General features: G+C 36.3%; 2 protein-coding genes across 12 annotated transcripts in view; one reads left to right on the top strand and one right to left on the bottom strand.

The window, feature by feature from the left end:
• The window catches only part of DCLRE1C (DNA cross-link repair 1C), a 49,957-nt gene extending 44,738 nt beyond the window's left edge, over positions 1–5,219 (top strand). For 5 of the 7 annotated variants that reach the window (XM_036307314.1, XM_036307312.1, XM_036307311.1 and 2 more), the window contains 2 exons: positions 1,919–1,921; positions 3,689–5,219. In XM_036307314.1, coding sequence (XP_036163207.1) covers positions 1,919–1,921; positions 3,689–4,605 — 920 coding nt within the window. In that variant the 3' untranslated portion in view covers positions 4,606–5,219. The remainder of the gene's footprint in view (positions 1–1,918; positions 1,922–3,688) is intronic. The other 2 variants (XM_036307310.1, XM_036307309.1) reach the window with 2 other exon arrangements.
• Positions 5,220–8,327: 3,108 nt separating this feature from the next.
• The window catches only part of SUV39H2 (suppressor of variegation 3-9 homolog 2), a 34,992-nt gene continuing 18,457 nt past the window's right edge, over positions 8,328–24,862 (bottom strand). For 2 of the 5 annotated variants that reach the window (XM_036307316.1, XM_036307319.1), the window contains 4 exons: positions 15,432–16,100; positions 13,276–13,422; positions 11,595–11,724; positions 9,114–10,772 (listed from right to left, as the gene is read on the bottom strand). In XM_036307316.1, the coding sequence (XP_036163209.1) occupies positions 10,666–10,772; positions 11,595–11,724; positions 13,276–13,422; positions 15,432–16,100 (1,053 nt within the window). In that variant the 3' untranslated portion in view covers positions 9,114–10,665. Of the gene's footprint in view, positions 8,478–9,029; positions 9,069–9,113; positions 10,773–11,594; positions 11,725–13,275; positions 13,423–15,431; positions 16,101–24,862 lie in introns of those variants that run through there. The other 3 variants (XM_036307318.1, XM_036307317.1, XM_036307320.1) reach the window with 3 other exon arrangements.

Raw genomic sequence — 24,862 nt, 5'->3', positions numbered from 1 at the left:
CGCTGGCTGAGTGGAAGTCCTACAACTAGGAGGAAAGAGAAACGCATACGGACACTCAGAGGAGGCGCAGTGCTGAAGTCAAATTCTGAGGTGCGGAGTGCGCGGAGCGGGCTGGCGGCGGAGGGCGCGGTTGGCATTTTCAATTGGGAAGGAGTCGCAGACTCTGAGCTCCAGATACAGGCGAGTCTTTAGGGACCCAGACTCAAACGGGAGAAGCGGGACTGTCTGGCTTCGGTCAGAGCGAGTGCAGCTTTCTCTCCGAGCTTTGCAGCGGGTGCTGGGACTCAGAGAGGCAGAGCCCCTGGGGACAGGACTGAGAGCCGCCATAACTGCTCTCTCCGGCCCACCCTGTTGATGCTGTGCTACCCGCCCCGCCCCGCCCAAGCCCTGCACAGAGGCATTTGCCGGATAGCCTCAGGCAAAGGCTAGATTAGCACCTCCCTAGAGGACAGAAGTTCTCTCACTGCTGATACAGCTGATTCTCATAGCCACTTGGCCTGGAGGTCAAACCCTCCCTGGTATTAGCTACAACAATCAAGGTTTAACTATAAGACTGCGCACAAAGACCACTAGGGGGTGCACCAAGGAAGCATAACAAAATGCGGAGACAAAGAAACAGGACAAAATTGTCAATGGAAGATATAGAGTTCAGAACCACACTTTTAAGGTCTCTCAAGAACTGTTTAGAGGCCGCCGATAAACTTAATGAGATCTACAAGAAAACTAATGAGACCCTCGATGTTATATTGGGGAACCAACTAGAAATTAAGCATACACGGACTGAAATAACGAATATTATACAGACTCCCGACAGCAGACCAGAGGAGCGCAAGAATCAAGTCAATGACTTGAAATGCGAGGAAGCAAAAAACACCCGACCGGAAAAGCAAAATGAAAAAAGAATCCAAAAATGCGAGGATAGTGTAAGGAGCCTCTGGGACAGCTTCAAGCGTACCAACATCAGAATTATAGGGGTGCCAGAAGATGAGAGAGAGCAAGATATTGAAAACCTATTTGAAGAAATAATGACAGAAAACTTCCCCCACCTGGTGAAAGAAATGGACTTACAGGTCCAAGAAGCGCGGAGAACCCCAAACAAAAGGAATCCAAAGAGGACCACACCAAGACACATCATAATTAAAATGCCAAGAGCAAAAGATAAAGAGAGAATCTTAAAAGCAGCAAGAGAAAGAAACTCAGTTACCTATAAGGGAATACCCATATGACTGTCAGCTGATTTCTCAACAGAAACTTTGCAGGCCAGAAGGGAGTGGCAAGAAATATTCAAAGTGATGAATACCAAGAACCTACAACCAAGACTACTTTATCCAGCAAAGCTATCATTCAGAATTGAAGGTCAGATAAAGAGCTTCACAGATAAGGAAAAGCTAAAGGAGTTCATCACCACCAAACCAGGATTATATGAAATGCTGAAAGGTATCCTTTAAGAAGAGGAAGAGGAAGAAAAAGGTAAAGATACAAATTATGAACAACAAATATGCATCTATCAACAAGTGAATCTAAGAATCAAGTGAATAAATAATCTGATGAACAGAATGAACTGGTGATTATAATAGAATCAGGGACATAGAAAGGGAATGGCCTGACTATTCTTGGGGGGGAAAGGGGTGTGGGAGATGCGGGAAGAGACTGGACAAAAATCGTGCACCTATAGATGAGGACAGTGGGTGGGGAGTGAGGGCGGAGGGTGGGGCGGGAACTGGGAGGAGGGGAGTTATGGGGGGGGAAAAAGAGGAACAAATGTAATAATCTGAACAATAAAGATTTAATTAAAATAAATAAATAAATAAATAAATAAATATCAAATGAGTAAAAAATCTGATTAACAGAATAAATGGTGAATGGAATAGAATCAGGGGCATGGAAATAGAACAGACTGACAATTCTCAGAGGGAAGAGGGTGTGGGGGGGTGTGGGAAGAGATTAGACAAAGATCTTATATTCATGTATGCAGTTCTATGGACACAGACAATAGGGTGGCAAGGGCCTGGTGTGGTGTGGGAACCGGGTAGTGGGAACTATGGGGGGGGGGGGGGGAGAAGAGGGACATCGGTAATAATCTCAACAATAAAGATTAAAATTTAAAAAATTTTAAAATCCATGCCTTGTAGACTGATGATTCCATATACCATAGGTAGGCAACTCAGTCACCTTAAGTCCTTTAGAAAAGGATAAGATAAATAGTTGCTTGTTTAAACAATTTTTAATCAGAACACAGGACTTTAGGAATTGGGTTTGATACCTGGCTCTCTGCCTATCTATTTTATTTTTAAAAGATTTTTAAGGAGAGAGGGAGAGAGAGAGAGAGAGGAACATTAATCAACTGCCTCCTGCACGCCCCCTAGTAGGGATTGAGCCTGCAACCTGGATATTAGCCTTGACTGGGAATCAACTGGCAACCTTTTGTTGATTGGGATGATGCCCAACCAACTCAGCCACACTGGCTCACCTGTTTCTTGACCTATGCATATTCACATACCTTCTCTGGGCCTAGCTCCTCATTGGTAAAATGAGAGCTGGATGACAGTCTCTGTGACCCATCTTTTTAGTGGCTTTGCAAACTGCAGTTTTTAGCTATATCCTTTATCACTAGGAAAATAGTTACATTTTTAAGTAGTAGGTAGTTATAAGTTAACACCAGATTCAGCACTAGAACCAAAAATAGTCTCATGACCGTACATGTGGTTTATTTAGTATTTTGGTTAAAGCTGATCAAATCTGTATGTTCCCCCTAGTACAGCGGTCGCCAACCTTTCGGAGCTCTGGTTGGCGACGACTGCCCTAGTATATATCACAGCCTTGTGAACTAGGCAGCTCTGGTTGCTATAACAAGATGTTTACTGCTCAGAGTTATATCCAAGATCAAGGTTCTGGCAGATTCAGTTCTTGGTGAGATGCCTCTTCCTGGCCTGTAGACAGATGCCTTCTCACTGTGTGCTCACAGGTCTTTCCTTTGTACATGGGCATTGAGAAATCTGTCTGACTCTTTCACAAGGATACTAATCCTATCGTTTGGGTTCATCCTCAGGAGCTCATCTAAACTTAATTATCATCCTACCTCTAATACCATCACATTGGGGTTAGAGCTTCAAATTATGACTTTTGGGAGAACACATTCAGCTCATAACAAGCACAAAGTAGGTATCAATAAAATGTTTATAGCAGGAAAACTTTAGAAAATAATGAACTGTTGTCATTATATTAAATCAGCCAACTTGAGCATCTAGTATTTATAAACCTCTCTTCTAGTGTGAGTGTTTCACTAACCTGGCTGATGATTAGAATCAGCTGTGGAACTTAAAAAAAAAAAGCAAAAATCAAATGATTGGGTCCTCCCTTAAAGAATTCAATAGGTCTGGAATGAGATATAGGAAGCTGTGTTTTTCAAAGTTCTCCAGATGATGATCGACCAGGTTTGAAAACCACTAATATAGGTATTGTGACCTTAATTTGGGGAACACAGGTCTATATTCTCAATTCACTATCTGACTTTATAAGCTCAAGAGTGGTAAATTGTTCAGAATATCCCAAGAATAAGGGGCCTTTTCATTGCTCTTGGAAGAGTAAACTCCCAATTATTTGCAATTCCATGAATTAAAAACATAGCTAAATGTTACAAATTGGCATTCTGTGTTTCTTCTAAACCCTTTTTGTTTTGTCCCCCCAGAGGAGGAGGAGGAGGAGGAGGAGGAAAATGACCTCTTTGATGATCCTCTGCCAGTACCTTTAAGGCACAAAGTTCCAAACCAGCAAACTCATCACCCTGAGGTATTTCCAATGACTGTAGTATCACAAAACCAGCCTGAAAACCTGAGACAAAGCACAGGATGCATCAAAGCAGAGAGCATGAAAACCTCTCTTTGGGCAAACTTTATAGACTGTGAAGAATCCAACAGTGAAAGTGAAGAAGAATTACCAATCCCAGCTTCAGGTCAAGGAGATCCAAGCCCTCCACACAAGCAAAAGACTGATGTGGAAGTACCACAGTGGGACGTATTCTTTAAAAGAAATGATGACGACACAGACTGCGGTTTGGAAAACTTCCCTTCCTCCACAGAGGCAGGGGGTTCTCAGTCACCAAAGCTTTTCAGTGACTCTGATGGCGAGTCAACTCACATCTCTTCTCAGAATTCCTCTCAGTCTACACACATCTCAGAACAAGGAAGTCAAGGCTGGGACAGCCAGTCTGACACTGTTTTGTTATCTTCCCAAGAGAGAAACAGGGGGGATAGTACTTCCTTGAATAAAGGTAGCTACAGACCAAGAGTCAAAGAGAATCTTCCTGGCTCTCAGATGGAACAAAATGTACTTTGTCCAAAGAGTACTTACTCTGAAGATGTAAATGTAGTTTCTAGTGCTGGAGAACCAACCACTGTAAGCAGTGGGAAACACATACCTCAAGAAAGAAAGTTGCTAACTCTTAGCACCAATGCAGATTCACAGAGCTCCTCTGATTTTGAAATTCCCGCAACTCCAGAAGCTGAGCTACCTAAACAAGAGCATTTACAGTATTTATATGAGAAGCTGGCAACAGGTGAAAGCATAGTTCTTAAAAAAAGAAAAAGCTCACTCTTAGATACTTAAGAATTCATTCTAGAGCCACCACTGAAAAAAACCTATATATACAAAGAAGTAATAGTCAAAATTTTAATAAGTCAAAATGCTCATATAACCTAAAGGAAGGCAATAAGAAGAAACAGGAACAAAAAATAGAGGGGGGGAAAAACATAAGATGTGGGAGGACTAAATCCAAACAGATAAATAATTAAAATGGTCTAAACACACCAATGAAAAGATAGGAAAAAATAAAACATAACCCAAGTATATGCTGTCTATAAGCAACTCACTTCACATGATATAGGTTGGTTAAAAGTAAAAGGATGAAAGATATGCCATGTAAACACTACTCAGTAGACAGGTGGAGTGACTATAAAAGGTGCAGTTCACCAAGATACAATTTGAAATGTGTATGTACTTAACAACAAATATGCAGGCATACCTTGGAGCTATTGCAGGTTAGTTCCAGACCACTGCAACAAAGCAAGTCACATGACATTTCTGGTTTCCTAGTGTACATAAAAGTTATGTTTTCATTAAACCGTGACCTATTATGTAATAGCAATATGTCTAAAAAAACAAAAACCAGCATACCTTACTTTAAAAATACTTTATTGCTAAAAATAAAAATAAAATGCTAACTATTGTCCGAGCCTTCAAATTGTAACCTTTTTACTGGTGGAGGGTCTTGCCTTGCAATAATATGAGGTATGCCTGTACAAAGGAGAAGCAACTGAAAGGAGAGACAAACCAATGCACAATTATAGCTGGGACTTAAGCATTCCTTTCACAGTAACAATTAGCTTACAGAAAATCAGCAAGGATAGAGAAGACATGAATAGCACCTATCCATCAAGTGGATTCAATTGATACTCAATCCAACAATAGAATACATGCTTTTCAAGAATATATGGGACACTCACCAAGATAGATCATATCCTGGGTCTTAGGAATACTTAAAATTGAAAGAATAAACTTGGCTATTATTATAAACTGATGGTTATAGGAAAATTCAGCCCTGAACTTACCTCAAAAGATGTGACACCACTTAAAACAATTAAATACTGCCAAAACCGGTTTGGCTCGGTGGATGGAGCATCGGCCTGCGGACTGAAGGGTCCCAGGTTTGATTCTGGTTGGGGGCATGTGCCTCGGTTGTGGGCACGTCCCCGGTGGGGGATGTGCAGGAGGCAGCTGATAGATGTTTCTCTCTCATCGATGTTTCTAACTATCTCTCTCCCTTCCCCTCTGTAAAAAATCAATAAAGGATATTAAAAAAAAAAAAAATTAAATACCAAAAGTATATACATGTGTTCTGTGAGTCATTCAACTTTTCTAAAGTCCACCAATAGGATATGCTTTTGCAGTTACATGTGTATTTAATAACATTTTAATTAACATTAATAAGCACTTTGGTATGCTGACATTTTGTAGATTAGGGCAGCAAAAGCAGAGATTTCACTTAAAGCTAGTTTAAGTAGAGTCTCTAAAACAATTTGCAGATCAGTTACACTAACAATGACACACATTGTCACCGCGCTGCAAGATAAACAGATCAACAGTCAGTATTGGGTCCACCAGACTAATTAGGGTTACAAGACTTAGAGTCAGTGGGAGAGGAAATAAACGGGAGTGCTCAGAGGAAGCAAGGCTGAGAGGACCCACGAAGCCAGCCCTCTCATTTCTCCAGAAGGGTATGTGTTAGGGCAGTGATGGCGAACCTATGACACGCGTGTCAGAGGTGACATGCGAACTCATTTTTTTGGTTGATTTTTCTTTGTTAAATGGCATTTAAATATATAAAATAAATATCAAAAATATAAATCTTTGTTTTACTATGGTTGCAAATATCAAAAAATTTCTATATGTGACACGGCACCAGAGTTATATTAGGGTTTTTCAAAATGCTGACACGCCGAGCTCAAAAGGTTCACCATCACTGTGTTAGAAGGGCAGATTTGCCCGTCCATTTACATGGGGGAAAAACTGCACAGTGACTTCACATTTCAGTTAAACTGGCACAAGAGGAGGGATGAGGGGAAGAAACTGATGTGGTTAAGGGATAGGGCTAAGGGCCTGGTCATTTCTGATTGGTCTTTAAGGAAATGTTGGGTCACGATTTTAGAGAAGTGACTATTCTAAATTATTCAGGAGTAAGTTTTATTAATATGTATGCCCATGGGGAGTGGTCTGAGCACAGTAAGAAACCTGGGGCAAAGGAAGTAAGAAAGATACAAGGGGTTTTAAGGGATCACTGACCCATTTTTTCTAGCTTGGCTGCTGCTCTAAGCTTTGGATGAAATACATTCTACAGATTTATATGAGGGGCAGCATTAGAGTCACTGTAAGTCATTTCATTTTGTCCGCCTCCCATCTGAGTACTGTTTCCTAAATTCCAAGTGAGTATAAAGTCTCTGGAAAGAACCAATGAGGATTGCAAATCATTGGTTGAATATCTGGTCATAATTATAATAGGTCCATCACTGAAACCCAGAGGCTTCATATTTTATTTATAGCTCTAAAAATTAGTTATAATTCATTCTCATAAACCATGCAATCAAATATACACATTTGTATATGCTGACACTTAAAGACTTCATCTTAATAGTGTAGCTTGTGATCCAAGAGGGGAGGGGGTGTTCAAAACTTGCCTGTAAACATTATTCTGAATATATTCTTAGTCAGCATTTTAAAATCACACCATCCATGTAACAGTATATACTGCCAAGTTTTTATTGTTTTATATGTGAGTCTGGCATAATAAATGCCGAATAAATGAATTTAAGGACTAAGAGCACTAGAACAGTTTTGATCAAAATACTTGTAGTGATCACAAAAGATGTTAAAGTACAGCTTTATACAGTTGACCCTTGAACATGGGACCCCCAAGTTCAAACCTGTGTTGCTCAAGCGTCACTGTATAAACCTGTAATTTAAACATCAGTACAGGTTTATATACTGTACTTAAGGTACAGAATAATTACAGCTAATACATATGGTGCTTACTCTGTGATAATGCTTAATTCTTTCACACACTGTGTATTAACTCCTTTAATCCTCACAACACCCTTTGAAGTATGTAAATACCTTCATTATTCCTATTCACAGATGAGGAGGCTGAGGCACAGAGAGGCTGGTTTACATAGCTAGTAAAGGTTGAAGCCAGGACTCAAATACAGGCAATTCAGGCCACAAAGTCCATGCTCTTAATCACTATGCAATAAGGCCCCTCAAAAAGAGAATAACAGTGAACAGGATTATTTATAGTGACTACTTGATTTTTTACTCCAAGAACTATAAAGTACTAGAAAGGCAAAAAAGTTTCAAAATGCCAAGATACGTCACAGAAGAAATCCAGTGGAGCCCCATTTGCCTTAGAGATGAATCCAAGGCTTAGAAGTTTGTCTAAACTCATAGTAGAAATTTATTTTTTTTTTAAAAAGTATGCCTGAAGATGTTAATTAAATATAGGTATAGTTTACTGGGTGATCTTGGGGATGTTAATATTACTTAATCAGTCTAAACCTACTTCCTTTGGTGTACTATAGGGGTGACAACACCAAACTCATAGATTTATGAGTACATAAAATAAAGGCCTAAGACTTGCTCAAGGAATATTTCTTAGCTCTAATTCTAAAATTCCTTTGCAGTTCTAGGCAGTATTTAATGAAACTAGTTTAAATACCTGGTGATAATAATGCTCAAACAATTTTGAGAAATATCCATTCACATTATGCTAAGTGTAAAATTATACTTTAATATCCAAATGCACGAACCATGACAACGATAAACTTTTTAAAAAGAAATCTAACATTGAAAGGAATGGTATATAAACCTTTGGTTAACCTCAACAGCAGGTAGTCAGGAATACATCAGTATTTTTCTATCCTTTTTGTAGCCTGGGAAAGACAGTAAAATATTCAGAAACAAAGCTAACCCATGATAAATAGAAAATCAAATGTCTACATTTATTTGCTAAAGAAAAACTATTGAAATATAAGAAAAATAAGTGCTGTATAGATTTTGCATATATGGAAAAATCCTGAGATTACCAATTGTGTATCACAATCTTCATATGCAGAAACCGAAAACAATGGTATTAATAGTACTTCTACAGTGGATTAACTGACAGTTTAAACTTGATCTAAATATTATCACTGAATATTTATTTGCTTTATATTGAGAGAAAAAATTATGACAACTTAGGAAACTAATGTAAAGAAGCTAAATGTTGATTTTTCTACTAAAGTTCAGCTTTTTAATAACGTAAGGGTAACACAGGTAATTAAAATCTCAAAGGCCCATTAAATTTCTATTAATAACAATACAGTTGACTGAAAATAGCCATTTTCCTTTTGCCCTCCTGTTTTATATTTTTAACACAAAAAGACAAGATTAAGTAGGCAATGAAACAGACTTTTAAAAAATGAAAATCACATCTTTAAACTTACCAATTATAATTCAAAGAATGCTTGGCCAAGGGGAGCAACCTGTAAAATCAATGATGCTCTCTCAACACTGATACCATGTCAGTATTTTTTTTTCACACCTTCTGCAAATTTTGGTTAGCAAATATACTCTGAAGTTCTAAACATGTAAACAATTTACCCTGTATTATGAAAGAGCAAAGTCATAATAACAATATAATAATGAAAAGTAGCTTCTCCCAAAAAAGAGGTTAGGGATTAAGAAGATATTTTAAATACAAATATTTTTTGAAAAAAAAATATTTGAAATGCTGCATTCTTGAAGTCAGTTCAATTTTACTAAAGCTTATTTTAGGCCATTAAAGCCTAGGGCAATGAGCTTAGAAATACCGAGAGCTAGACTTATTTGCTGCCTTTACTTTTATGTTGAACACCATGATTAGAAAACCCAGAATCACAAAGAAAACCCAGATTAGAAAACCCAGAATCAGAAAGAGATGAAAACATAGTTTTGAGGTTTTACTATTCAGGAAAATAAACAAAACCAACAATGAATATATTCCATTTCAGTCTTCACAGTTCAAGTAATAAATGGTCTCATAATTCAGGCACACACTTTGGCCAAGCCAAGTTTAGCTTTGTCACATTTTAAAAACTCACATATAAAATAGGTATCAGTTCAAAATATAGATTACTTTTAAAGAAGAGCTTGCAGGAAATATAAAAATAGTTAAATTTGGTAGAAAGGAAATGTTCAAAACAGCCTGATACTCAGAAAGTGTATGTTGATGTTATATTAAGTACAGCTGCTCTCAGGAGTATCTTGTTTTACTGTTTGGACCAGAAGTACTCACATGAATCTCCAATTCATGTCTTTGAAAAGGACCCTGAAAGCACCCCATTTCCCGTGTCTGATACTCCAACAAAAACCTCCTGGTCCCAGTGCTGTGTCATTTCCAAGAGGCATTAATGGTCAACTATTCTAGAATTTTAGAGCTTTTGGGAGATTTTTATTCTATAGGATTGTGGTTCAAACATATACCCTTCAAATAATGGTCTAAATTGCTTCAAAATATGAAATAAAGCTGTAATTTTTTCACATTTAATTTTAGACCTTAAATTTCAGTATCATTAAGATATGTTTTAATGAAAGAAGTAGAAAACAGGGTATAATTCAGTCTCACCTATTTGTCTCCAATACAAGTACAATATTTATAGTAATAAATAGGTAAACAAGAATGACAACATAATAACAAAAATAGAACTTTACTAGTTCTCTAAATTCAAGGTATATGGCAAATTGAATGTTTGATCTTAGTGATCGTGACATTATCAGTTTAACACTTAAACACCGAAGAAGGCATTTCTCTGTTCACACAGACTTCTTAAGTATGTATATGCTGACCTGTAGTAGTTTTCCTTTCTTGTTTGGTATCTAACCACTAATTAGGTATATTTCAAATTGGTCTATGTGGCCTTGTGTTCCTCTCTTCAGAAGCATCAATGATGCATTTTGGCCAATAGTTTGAAACAGGAATCGTAAATTAACATAGAATATCATCTTCATAATATGAAAAGAGTCCCAAATATTTATTTTTAAAAATGTTAACATTAGAAAAAAACAAAACTACATTTATCCTCAGCTCTATTTCCTGAAAATTCAGTTGAGGTAACCTCTGCAAGTCACAGCTCCACATTTGCACACAGTTCTGACTCTCTTTTTGGCTGGGCCGTAGTCAATAGAGTCTGAAGATATATCTCCAGAACCTGAATATGTAGAGAAAGAAATACAGGAGAAAGATAGTTAAGACAATTCAGAATGAGTTTCAAATTTTCAGCGTTAAATAATGTGAATATTCAGAGAAAAATCATTATGAATTGTCTTGAAAGGATGGTATAGGCTAATAAGAGGTAAAGTTTATGTTATTAGTCCATATTTATGAGAATTGATTTCTGAAATGATGAAACTTTCTGGGAAAATCCAATACACAATTATTCATTTTCATACATTATTTAAGAGCCATAAATAAAATCAAGTAGTAACAATATGTAAAAGCCATCATGCTTAGAAAAACAATGGAAAGAAATCACTTATAGTATCACAATAAAGTAAATAGAATTAAATGTTCTTTTAAAAAGCCAAATTCCAGTAGGAATGGAATAAGTTCATGTGTGATTTAAATCAATTTTCAATCTTTCAATTTTCTTTACTAAGAATATCCATCTCAAAAAACAAAAGAAAAAGAAAAAAAATTCATCTCTTAGTAAAGATTCAGAAATGTAGGCTTACAATTTTTTAAATACGAGTAGTACTGAGAAAGGATGTTAAAATAAGTAGGCTTCCATAATGGAAATTCTGAAAAAAGCAGTTGGCAATGTGATGTAGAAGAAATAACATTACTCAGCTCATGGTCAGGCAGACCTGGATTCCAGTTTTAGCTTTGAGACCTTGAGTAAAAAGACAAACTTATAGCCTCAATGTTTTCATCTTTAATATTGGTTCAGATGATCTAGTCTTTTCCTATTCTTGAACAGATTCTTCATACTAAAACAACTTAACACCAACAAAACTGTACTTGAAAATCATACCTTTCATTTGATAATCAAAAGTGAGTTCTTCTCCAGCATTTATGGTTCTCGTGGAAAATAATGCTATTCGGGGAAGACGAGTATCGAGGTTATCAATGAAAACATTGAACACCTGAAGATTTGGGTCACACTAAAAAAGAATGTTAGAACCCATTTAAGTAAAAATTACGTGAATGAACTCTTCTACATTCATATAAAATTTTTTGTTGCCCAGAGTATTTGCTTTTTTAAGATGTCCTGGAAATTGATTATTTAGAGGTCTCTGAGATAGGAATATGTAAAAATACTGTTTTCAAACTTATAGAAAACTTCAGACATACATTAAACTAGAGAAAATAATATAAGTCCACATGAATACACTATGCAGCTTCAAAAACTATCAACATTTTTGCAATCTTGTTTCATCTATTCCTGACTTTTTAATTTTTCTGGAAAATGTTACTGCAAATCCCAGATAACATTATCAGTTCACCTGTTAATATCTCACTCAGTAAGGCATATTTAAAGAATTGGAACTGCATTTACTAAATCAAGTCAGTACTGTAGAACTCAAATTTCATATTGCATGGGGTTTCATTACTTAAACTCTTGCTTGGAATTGTTTGATTATATTGAGAACTCTACACTAAATTCTGGAATATGTAATATTGGAGATATGGAGTATCTCAAATTTATTATTAAGAACAAAATTAAAGTAAAAATTTAAGTCAGAAAAGAAGGGAGTCAGAAGGTCTCTGGCATTTCATTATTAGTCATAAATTAGCTTCTTGGTGTAAAATCCATCAAAAGTTTAACACGGTCTACTTCCTTATATGGTCAGCTATATAACTTACTCTCTGAGATACATTTCCTTGCAATCTATAAAATGGAGAAGTCAATCTCACAAGACTAATACTTAAGAATACTAACTTAGCTCTAACCGGTTTGCTCAGTGGATAGAGCGTCAGCCTGCGGACTCAAGGGTCCCAGGTTCGATTCCGGTCAAGGGCATGTACCTTGGTTGCGGGCACATCCACAGTAGGGGGTGTGCAGGAGGCAGCTGATCGATGTTTCTCTCTCATCGATGTTTCTAACTCTCTATCCCTCTCCCTTCCTCTCTGTAAAAAAATCAATAAAATATATTTTTTTAAAAATCAATAAAATATATTTTAAAAAATAAAAATCATCGTTCTCTCCTTAAAAAAAAATACTAACTTATAATTTAGAAAACTAGCCCTAAATACTATTTCAACACTCTACAAATTTGTAAATCTTATAAAAATGTTAACGTTTACATTTTAAGAGAATACAACTATCTTTAGTTATATATCCAAAAATTTAGCGTTAACCTCTATATAATTGTATGTGTTTCTTAAACTTTCTACTTCCTACCTTTTAACTCCTCTGCTCATTAATTTCCTCCTCTATGAGGATAATAACTATCTTATAAAGTTGTTGGAAAGTTTAAGTGAAGTAACATATGTAAAGACTTGCAAAATGCATGGTATTTGCATTCTGAATTTTCCAAATGAATTTTTCTAATACAGTGATAATCCCATGCCTTAATAGAAGAAGCCCTTGTACTAAAATACTTTGGAAATATTAAAAGGGTCTTTGGTTCAAAGTTAATTATTCTCTCAACTATGGAAAACCATTAAACACAGTACTAATTAGTTCTGTCTATACTTTCCGTATTTCTTACACTGTGATTCACAAAATGAGACACATTTCCATATCGAGCTGCATCCACTGTGAATTCATCAGATTCATAATCCAGATCAAAGAGATATGTGATTCCTTTGTTGTCATATAACTGCCCCCGTCTTTCAGCTTCTTCACTTGTGATTACCTAAAAATTAAAAAACTATATTATATAGATACTGCTGAAGTGAAGAAACTCTGATCCATAAATCTATTAATTAACATAGTAGTGTCTACAACGTTTAAAAATAAAGTGTCATGAAAATATACATTCACACAAATGACTCTAGAAGAGCTAGACAAAAAAAGGCAGGAAAACAAAGGGAATAGAAATGATGGTACAAAGAATTATAACTGTTTAAATAGGAATTAGGACCATTTAACAATGAAGCTGAAACCATGTACTACTTTCATTCTAATCTATTGAGATGTTCAAAAACCGACATAACTATAGCTCTTTGTAGGATATAACAGAATGCAAAGCACTAAGTTTACAAGTATATGTGCTCTAAAGGGATATTTTTCCTATAACTAACCTGTGTGCAGTTACAAAGGGAAATTTATTAAAAATATAGGAGAGAAGGTATGTTAAATTTGCAGTCAATTGTATAGAAAGTTTCATTTTATAAGAATAGGTTGTTTTTTATGAAATTCGGCAGCTCAAAACAATCACTTACAGTTCTGCTCTTAACAACACAGCTTTACTACATGCTCAGCTTAAGAAACAAAATATGTCACCCTTCAGTGGTCAGCAAACTGCGGCTCATGAGCCACATGCGGCTCTTTGGCCCCACTGAGTGTGGCTCTTCCACAAAATACCGACTTCTGTGCATGGGCCACGAAGTTACAATCGCACTGTACGTGTACGCCCGGACGTGGTATTTTGTGGAAGAGCCAAACTCAAGGGGCCAAAGAGCCGCATGTGGCTCGCAAGCCGCAGTTTGAGGACCACTGCCCTAGCTGGTTGCTCAATGGTTAGTTAGAACGTTGGCCCACGGAATGAAGGGTGGTGGGTTTGATTCTGGTCAAGGGCATGTATCTTGGTTGCAGGCTCTATCTCCGGTCATGTCAGCATGTGTGAGGGAGGCAACCAATCGATGTATCTCTCACATCGATGTATCTCTCTCTCAGTCTCTCTCCCTCCCTCCCACTCTCTCTCAAAATCAATGAAATTAAGTACCATGCCCAAGGTCACACAGCAGTAAAGAAGAGTCAGGATTCAAAACCAAGGCTCCAAAAAAAAAAAAAAAGTCTGTGGTGATATATAATGTCAACCAAATTTAGCTGCTGTGCTTATTAAGCCAAAAAAAGAGAATAATTGAATTATAAAAGATTTAGTATCCTAAATAGTGATTTATAATAATCTGACATTGTCTAAAAATATGAAAATCAATATAGGGATCCAATTTAATCTCAAAATCAGGTGATCCAATTCCAAACAACTTTTAAAATACCAGATTTGACAGCCCAGATATGCAGTCATACTCATATTTTTCTAGTCACAGCTTAACCCACCATTCAGTTTGAGGAAGTGTAGCAGTGGTGAAGTGCACTGATTTTAAAGCAAGGTACTTAATTTCTCTGTGCCTCAGTTTCCTTGCCTGTAACAATGGAGATGATACCACTACCTCAGAGTTGAGAGAATTAATGTGTTACTATATAGGGTGCTTAGAATAGTAAGTGGCACATGGGAAATAATACTTCTGCATATATACACATTATATGTATAAAAATAAATTTATTATTTGGTCAAATGAATGCAGTAAATTATAACTTAAAAGTTTCAAAGTCAGCATGTATTTAGATTTCATTTTCTTCTTAGAAATTAGTGTAAAAATAGTTGTCATATTTTAAACTTTACAAATGTCACTTACATTGACAAATGTCAAATACATATAAATGGGTATTTGTTGAAAGATGACTGTATTTCATTTGTCAATGTACATATATATTTTTGTTTATTCAAGTTTATATTTATAACTATGCTAGTGATCCAATTCCAAACAACTGTGGACCCTTCTTTTAAATGTAAAATTTCTGCATATTTGCAAATGATATCAAAATTTATCAAATATTTGTTCCTGAGATAAAAAGGAAACTTTTTAAAAGTGTAAACCGTTCACACACATTATTTGCTGTGTGATAAGTTGAACGTACCTCTCCAACATATTCCATGACAAAACTCATTCTTTTAATCTTCACAAGGGTTTTTACACCCCAGCCACAGCCATTGCTAGTTCGAAAGATGCAAAGTGAATACTGTGTGCCTTTCTGTACAATCCTATTGGGACAATCGGGTCCACACTGGCATCTTGAGTTGCATTCATAAATAGGGGTACCAGGTGGGATTTTAATTTGCTGGTTTTTATTATAAGCCAAAAGAACTCCAGCTTCAGCAGGACAACATTTCTCAAAGAAGCAATCTGTGCATGAACAACCAAAGGTAGCTTCATTTACTAAGCTGATTCCAGGAGTAGGTTTGTATTCATTAATGTAGTAGAAGTCTGAAGGTGGGCCCTCTAAGTCAACAGTATTTTCAACAAAAATCATTCCTGTATGATTTTTTCTTCTGTTGAGTTCATCTTGCCATCTTTGCAGAGCTATCCTTTGTTTAGCCTTCTTTACAATGTATTCAGCAATGGCAGGTTTCAAAGCTTTGTTATTGTCTAGAGTTATTGCTTTGCCTTTCTTTACCTGAGATAAATAATTATGCTTGTCATTAGAGAATTGCTGAAGTAGTAACGGGCACTTGAGATTTTGCAAAGGTTCCCAAGTATTTGTAGAATCTGGCCATCCTTTCCATTTTACAAGATAATATTCCATATCCTTAAAATACAAAAGAAAACACAAATCAGATTATGTCAGTCCCAATTATTTAAAGTAATTTAATATTAGAAAGAGTAAGGTATGCCCTAGCTGGTTTGGCTCAGTGGATAGAGCGTCGGCCTGCTGACTGAAGGGTCCCAGGTTCGATTCCAGTCAAGGGCACATGCACTGATTTCGGGCTCGATCCCCAGTAGGGGGCGTGCAGGAGGCAGCCGATCAATGATTCTCTGTCATCATTGATGTTTCTCTCTCTCTCCCTCTCCCTTCCTCTCTGAAATCAATAAAAATATATTAAAAAAAAGAGAGTAAGGTATCCATTATTATTTTATTTAAAGTTCAGAATATATAATCACAGATTTCTAGCAACTGATGTACAGATCATAAAAATAAAACTATTTTTCTGTATATTACATAAAATCTTTATAGAATTTATATGTGGCAGAATATGCTTGACCATAGGCAAAAGAATTGCACCTACAGAAAAAGTACAGAAATTCATTAATATTTTACCAAATGGTGATTAAACTAAACAAAAACTATTCATCCTTATCATGCAAATGGCTAGTCCCCAAACTAACCTAGATTAGAGGCTTACTTGGCCAGCACATATATAGGTATCCTCTAAAATCTGTAACTTAATATTTTACATTAGATACGAGGCAAGTTTTTTTTCTCAATGTCATGGGCACATAAAGCCTAGATGTTCTAAAGATACACTTTCCAATAGTCATTAGCCACACACAGCTACTGAGAACCTGAAATGTGACTAAGTCCAAATTGAGTTGTGCTTTAAGTGTAATACACACTGAATTTCAGACTTAGCACACAAAAATGTAAAACATTTTTTAACTTTTTAAAAATATTGATTACTCATTGAATATTTTGGATTTACTGGATTAAATATATTATTGAAGGCAATTTCACTTGTTTCCTTTTGTTTAATGTGGTTACTAGAAAATTTAAAATTACACGTATGTAGGCCAAATTATATTTCTATTGGACAGCATGATTCCAGAGAATTCTTACCTTCAATTCAATCATGACTAGATTAGGTAGCAGACATTCAAACTACCAACGATCAAATATTTTGATTTATCCCTCAGACTACTGTTGACCACCATGGTACCTGGAATCTTGCCTCCCTATCCCAGCGACCTATGTTTTCTTCCCTTAAATTTGGATGGTCAAGTGTGTATAAATAAAAAAATTCTGAAGTCTCTCAACTTTTTTCTTTGTCGTCTGGAGTAACCAACATATATCTATGTGACATCAGGTAAAATGCCTTCTAAAACATAAAAGTTATTAAACTGCATTGTATAGTTTTTAATTACAGTATTTTAATTCATAGATATTGATAAAAACTTAATTGGGCTACATTTATTTTTCCCTGAAACTTTTTAATAAAGTTTTTATTATAAAGTAAGGATGCCCATGAAACTGTTTTATGATTCATAATTTAATAATGCCAAATAACCTCGAAGGTCTAGGAAATGTGGTATTAGACATTAAGGAGGCACGAATCGGGCTGAGGAGCACTGAGGCAGCTTTGAAGGAGTAAGTCACCTAGGTAGTGAGTGCACTTATTTTCTCCCCACTGTTTTCATCTCAATGTTTTATTATATTTCTATTCAATAAACAGTAATGCTTGTGAATTAAAATAACTTTGCTTCTTTAAAAAAATGGTCAAAATGCTTTCTGTTTAAAAAAAATGGTTAAATTATGGTGTGAGGATATGCACAAAACTGTACTTCCATAGATATCTATAATGTGATTCCAGAAAGAAAAAAAAAAGGCCTAGACATATATTTGTTATCAATCTGGTTCACTAAAATGTAACATGGATTTCTCCCTCCAATTAGGTAACTTCTAAAATTTGGGATTATTGTTAGCAGGTATATGCTCAGCAACAATGAGACCCACTTGGCAGTATCTAACATCTATTTCCCTTAATTATTAAAGTTTTAACTTTTCTGATTCCAGAACAAAGCAATACAACCTTGCTTGTTTTCTTTTCCTATTACAGCTTTTCCTACTATAGCCCTGGGTTGTGCCAAAAGTTGCCAGCAAACAGTGAAAGAAACAGAAACACTGGCTTCAAATCAGATGATCAAGCTAAATTTATCATTCAACAAAATTAAAAACACCATAACACTGAAGTATGCTTCCAAAACAATGAGTAACTTGCATTTTTAATGCCTAAGCTTTGTATTTAGTAACACTGGTACCTACTTAATTTATGAATAGTAAAGATGCTTATAAAACATTGTCATACTAGTGTCTTTGACAATAGTATATCAGTAGTATGCAATTTCTACTTTGTAGACTTTTGATTTTTATATGCATATTTTTTTAAATCCCAAAAAGATATTTCCATTTTGAAAACTAACTTTAAACAGAAAAAAGACCAGTTTGACCTAACAAATTCAATTAATTCAATACCTTAATATTCCAAATAAAAGCCAAAAAGTTTATGTCTGATATATCAGTATCTTATTCATTCTGATATACAATCAACTCTTGATTACCCACAGAAATGGAATACAGTCATAATAATGATCTATAAATTACTCCTGTATAATTTGAATTGCATCATATGAATTTTTCCTTAAAGACATTTCCACTCAATTATGTTTGTTGTAGGTTAAATTCATTCAAATATTTGCTCGGCTGGTGTGGCTCACTGGTTGAGCATTGACCTATGAACCAGGAGGTCACAGTTCAATTCCCGATCAGAGCATATGCCTCTGTTGTGGCTCGATCCCCGGTGAGGGGTGTTCAGGATGCAGCTGATCAATGATTCTCTCTCATCATTGATGTTTCTTTCTATCTCTCTCTCTCTCCCTTCCTCTCTGAAATCAATAAAAATATATTTTTAAAAAATTCATTCAAATATTTTAGTATCTATAATAATTAGTATGTGAAAACTTGGTCACTAGAGGGTGTGATGAAATGTAAGGTAATACTAACTTCAGGAGTAAAATATCATTGGTAAAAGAAGGCAATAATATGTAAAATAAGTAATAATAATGCAAAACAGTACAATTTTAACCACAAAACCAAAAAGACAATATATACCACTAGAACAGAAAGAGGGAAATTAATATAGGTCAATCAGAAAAGGGCACAGAGGAAGTAGAACAAACTTCACTGTGAAAGACTAATAGGATTTGTTGTGTAGGGAACAGGGCAGGCAGGCTGAAAAACATAAGCAGAAGCCTAAAACTAAGATTTGCATGAAGTATCCTGAAAACATGAAGAGATGAATTAGGCTGGTTTTTACATTCAGATATTAAAGAGACAGATAAAACTGTAATGGCAAGGCAATAGAAAATTTAACATAGCCTTGGACACTTAAGGCATTTGAACTTTTATTATAGGCTAATGTTCTTTATAATTCTTAGAAACCCTGGTGTTTCTGTGGGGAGTTTCATTAAATACATATACACTTAATTCCATATTGTTTATCAAGAATCATTTTACCAATCTTCTAATTGCTAAGCCAACAATTCTTCAGTTCTCATCTGTCTTGACAATTCTCCGTGGGCTTTGATATCACGATTCTCTCTACACTCTGGTTCCTCTTCTGCCTTCTTTGCTGAGACCATTAACCCTGCCCATCACTTGAAAGGAATGCAGATACCAAGGGCTCTGTCCTTAGCCGCTCTTCACACTACCCCTTCTGACAATTTGAAGAAGCTATGGACCTTTACTTAACAAAAGTCACATGTAACATTTTGGGTAATTTTAGGATATTTGGATTTCAAGTAAAGAATTCCTGCTCTAAATACTCTCTCTGGGCAACGTCACCAGTTCAAAGCTTTTAATTATATGCTGATAAGTCCCAAAATTTTATATGCAACCCAATATTCCTATAGCCTACTGGATGTCCAACAGGTTTTTAAATCAATCTATCCACATGGAATTTGTCATTGTCCTTCCCAAACAGATTATTTCTGTTCTGTATTTCCCCATCAAGAGGAATCTTACCCATCTGCCTAGTTACACAAGTTGCAAACCAGGAGGTCAATCTCGATCCTCAATCCAATCCACCATCAAATGTCTTTAGACACTTGTTCCTGTCCATCTCTATTACCTATGGTTACTTCAGACTTTCAATTCTTGCTTGGATTATTACATTAACCTCCTAACTGGTTTCCCTGGCTCGATTGGCAACACTGCAATACATCTTTCTTTACTAAAGCATAGAGGTTTTTTATTTTTTATTTTTTATTTTATTTTATTTTAAAACAATTTATATAAATCAAGACTTTATTAAATGGCTAGGCATATATGTATAAATAGAAGCTGGTCTTGAAGTATTGCATTCTTTTTTTTTTTTTTTTATTAGTTAAGGTATTACAAATGAGGTTTTTTAAATAACAAAAATATGCTCTACCAGTCATTGTTATTTGCTTACTTAAACATTTTAATGGTTTCCCCACTGCCTAAACAATTTTTATACTCTATTATAAACAAAGACCATTCTTGATTGGGTCTCTGATGCCTCTTTGCCTCAATCTTCCATTATAGCCCCATTCACATACCACCCTCTGGCAACACTGAACTGCTGCTAAGTACTTATAACAGGCCTTTTCATACCCTTGTTTTTTTATACACAAAATTCTCTAATTAGAATGGCCTCTCCCATTTGCCTAATGAATACTGGCTTGAGTTTCATCTTTTACGTGGCGAAAAACCTACTCATCTATAAAACTCAGCTCAAATGTCATCTCTTCAATGAAATCTTTCCCGCTTCTCTTGCTCAAGAAGGACTGAACACTGCCAACCCCGTGTTTCCATTTCTAATCTAAACTATAAGCCATTTGTAGGAAGAAATAAAACCTTATTCTTTGTAGCCCCAGAACCAAGCACAATTGCCTACTACCTCTTAGACTATGACTAAATATTTCTGAATGTCTAACAAAAAATGACTACCAAAATGTATGCAAGATAAAATTTACAATAGTAATTATATGAATCCTTAAAATACAAGCTGTTAAACTTAACCTGGAGATAGTTAATTCATGGTTTTTCAATATTGTTCTGAAATCCACTGTCTATAGCCAGTAAGTGGTAGCAAGCACAAAAACTTTAAAAAAATATGTATGTGAGCCCTAGCTTGTTTGGCTCAGTGGATAGAGCATTGGACTGCGGACTGAAGGGTCCCGGGTTCGATTCCAGTCAAGAACACATGCCAGGGTTTCAACTCAATCCCCAGTGGGGGGCATGCAGGAGGCAGCCGATTGATGATTCTGTCTCTCTCTCCTTTCCTTTCTGAAATCAATAAAAAATATATTTTAAAAATATGTGTGAGGAGAGAAAAAAAAATTATCTATCTTCCCATTAGCTAATTGTTTTCTGCAAGTTCTGAGATAATCACCATATTCAATACTAGTGACAGAATAGCCTGAATCTGATTATGAAAACACCAGTGTTGCATGGAGCACAGTTTGACAATTACTGTATTTTTCCATGTATAAGATGCCATTTTTTTTAAAAAAAATATGTTTTTATTGATTTTTAGAGAGGAAGGGAGAGGGATAGAGAGATAAAAACATTGATGAGAGAGGAACATCGTCAATCAGCTGCCTTCTGCATGACCCCTACTGGGAATCGAGCCTGCAACTGAGGTACATGCCCTTGACCAGAATTGAACCTGGGACCCTTCTGTCCGCAAGCCGAAGCTCTATCCACTGAGCCAAACTGACTAGGGCAAGATGCCATTTTTTTTCTAAAATTGTTAGACTGAAAATCGAGGGGCATCTTATACACGGAAGTCAGCCGAGGAGGGAGCCATGTGAGGAAGGAGCCATGCGGGTGTGTAGCTGCCCATACCTTGTCAAACAGGCTTCCTCCTATCACAAGCCTTATTGTTACTGACATGAGCTGATGCTATAATTGGAGGTGGCGAGTGGGCAGATGCAACAGGGACTGGAGCATTCTGAGCCCATAAAGATGTCCAAAAATAAAAAGATAAATACGGGTAAGCGATTGTCTTACTCTGCAAAATTCCAACTGAATGTAATCAGCTATGCAAAAGAGCATGGAAATAGAGCTGCAGAGAGACAATTTGAACCTCCTCCCACTGAATGTATGATCAGACAGTGGAGAAAACAGGAAGAACTACTACTTAAGATGCCAAAAAAGAAGAAGGCCGTAAGAGGAAAACCAGCAAAATGTTTCAAATATTGATTTCTTAATTTGGGGTTGGAAAAGTGGGAGGTGTCTTATATATGGTGGTGTTTTATACACGGAAAAATGTGGTATAATGGTCAATAGAAAGTCACTGGATTTTCATGACAGCAACCGACAGAGAGCAGGAATGTGAGAGCTGGTTAGAGGCCGAAGACTAACAAAAATGAACAAAATGTTTTTGGAAAGTCCTTTCTTAGAGCTCTGTTTTCCTGATCTCTAAAATTTGAATTTCAGTCCAATGATTTCTATGTTATTCCAGTTCTTAACAAACCATTCTAAGTGCAATCAGCCTTTTAGAAATATTCTATTGTTAGATGTGGAATATTCTGTTAGTGTGCACCATGTAGTAGTACAGTGGTGGTTCTAGAGCAGCTGTGGGCAAACTACGGCCCGCGGGCCGGATCCGGCCCATTTCAAATGAATAAAACTAAAAAAAAAAAAAAGACCGTACCCTTTTATGTAATGATGTTTACTTTGAATTTATATTAGTTCACACAAACACTCCATCCATGCTTTTGTTCCGGCCCTCCGGTCCAGTTTAAGAACCCATTGTGGCCCTCGAGTCAAAAAGTTTGCCCACCCCTGTTCTAGAGACACAAAATTACCTGGATACTTTAAGAAGGCAATCTCTTTCTTAATATTTGCTTATTAAGGGAGAAGCCCCACCAATGTACATGGGGGTTCTGATTCTTCACTGATGAGCTAAGTATGTTAATAAAGAGTACCCATAGTTTTATCAGAAATTTTTCTGTATGAAGGAGTGACATGGCTAGAAAATGGTGCGGAAAAATCACCCAGTACTGAGACTGACTACCTCAATTTACATTCTGTAAGTTCAACTGGACCCAATATGAACTCATAATAGTAACCACCCTGTTCACCCAGTTAGCATTCTTTCCATTCCCTAAGTTGGCTATTTCAGACTTTCTCCACTTTGCTCAAGGTCCCATACTACTACTTCCTGTTTTTTTTCAGTAGCACATGAACTTGTTCCTAATGCAGAGAGAAAATAAAAACCACCAGGCAGAAATTCCCTTAATTTCCACACTTCCATGGACATATAACTAGAGAAGAGGGTGGATGCAGATACAACAAAAGAGATGTACTTCCTCCATCAATTATCCCTTCTTTCCTGTGTCTTCAGCTTCTCCCTTTCTACGGTTCTCACTAGCATTTAAACCTCCCTCATTTTTAAAAAGCAAAATTAAACTAAACATGCTTTGAGATATAAATGCTTAAATATGTAAGGGATCCCTAAAAGACATGATAAATTACTAAAAGTTGGAAGACTGGAGACCAATGTTACAGGGGTATAAGATTTCCTTTCAGTATATGGCCTTTTATAACTTTCAATTTTTAAAATCACATGCATGTATTACCTACTCAGATTTTTTTAAATAAAAAAATTAAATTTATAAACACCCTTATACCTTACATTGCCCTTCCTCCCTTTCTTCGAAGCTGGAATTCTTTAAAGAGTTGTCCATACTATTTTACACTTTCTCATCTCCAATTTATTCTTTAATTCATTCTATTTTGGTTTCTTCTACCCAAGCCACAGACACTGCTCTAAGGGCATCAATATGTACTTTACAATCTTTGGCCCACTGGTCACTATCCTATTTTGCTGACATTATCTCACAGGCTTCCATGATTTAATCTTCTGGTTTTCTTCCTACCTTTCTTACTAGTTTGTCTCAATCTTTAGTAGTTCTTCCTGTGACTTCTCTCTTAGTGTTCCTCAGTCCTTGTTTTTCTCCTCACATTTTTTTTTTGGGGGGGGGGGGGACACTTGGATTACTGTAATAGCCTCTTACTACTCTCAGTCCATTCATGGCACAATAGCCAGAGTAATATTTTCAATATATCCATCATATCATGTCACCCCCTGCTCAAAACTGTTTCCCTATTCCTCTTTTTTTAAATATATTTTTATTGATTTCAGAGAAGGGAGAGGGAGAGAGAGATAGAAACATCAATGAAAGAGAATTATTGATCGACTGCCTCCTGCACACCCCCTACTGGGGATCAAGCCCGCAACCCCGGCATGTGCCCTCGACCGGAATCAAACCTGGGACCCTTCAGTCCGCAGGCTGACGCTCTAGCCACTGAGCCAAACTGGCTAGAGCTCCCTATTATTCAAAATTCTCTTTTTGGCCTGTAAGGTGTGCTACATTTCTGGGTCCAGCCTATCTTTCCAGCCTCATTTCAATCCCTCTTGCTAACTATATCACACTCACACTTTGTATTCCTTGAAGAAGTCAGGTTCTCTTCTGTCTCAAGACCCTTCTCTACTTATTTTTTCATTCTTTGACAGTAAGTTTAAACATCAGTTCCTCATGGACACCTGCCCAGTGTTTGTAGGGTAAGTTAGATCCTTCTGTTACATTAGCACTTACCTCAACTGTAACTAAGTACTCTGTACAAGGATAGTAAAGGTTTCTATCTTCACTAAAAGAGAAACTCCATGATATCAGGGACCATACCTCTGTATCATTTATTGCTGAGATCACTAGTGCCTAGCATATGATGTGGTAGATGGCCAATATATATCTGTTGAGTTAATG

The sequence above is a fragment of the Myotis myotis genome, unplaced genomic scaffold, assembly GCF_014108235.1.
Source record: "Myotis myotis isolate mMyoMyo1 unplaced genomic scaffold, mMyoMyo1.p scaffold_m19_p_46, whole genome shotgun sequence".
Classification (NCBI taxonomy): domain Eukaryota; kingdom Metazoa; phylum Chordata; class Mammalia; order Chiroptera; family Vespertilionidae; genus Myotis; species Myotis myotis.
Note: the sequence above shows the minus strand (reverse complement) of the source record. Positions and strands in the feature narration are given on the sequence as shown.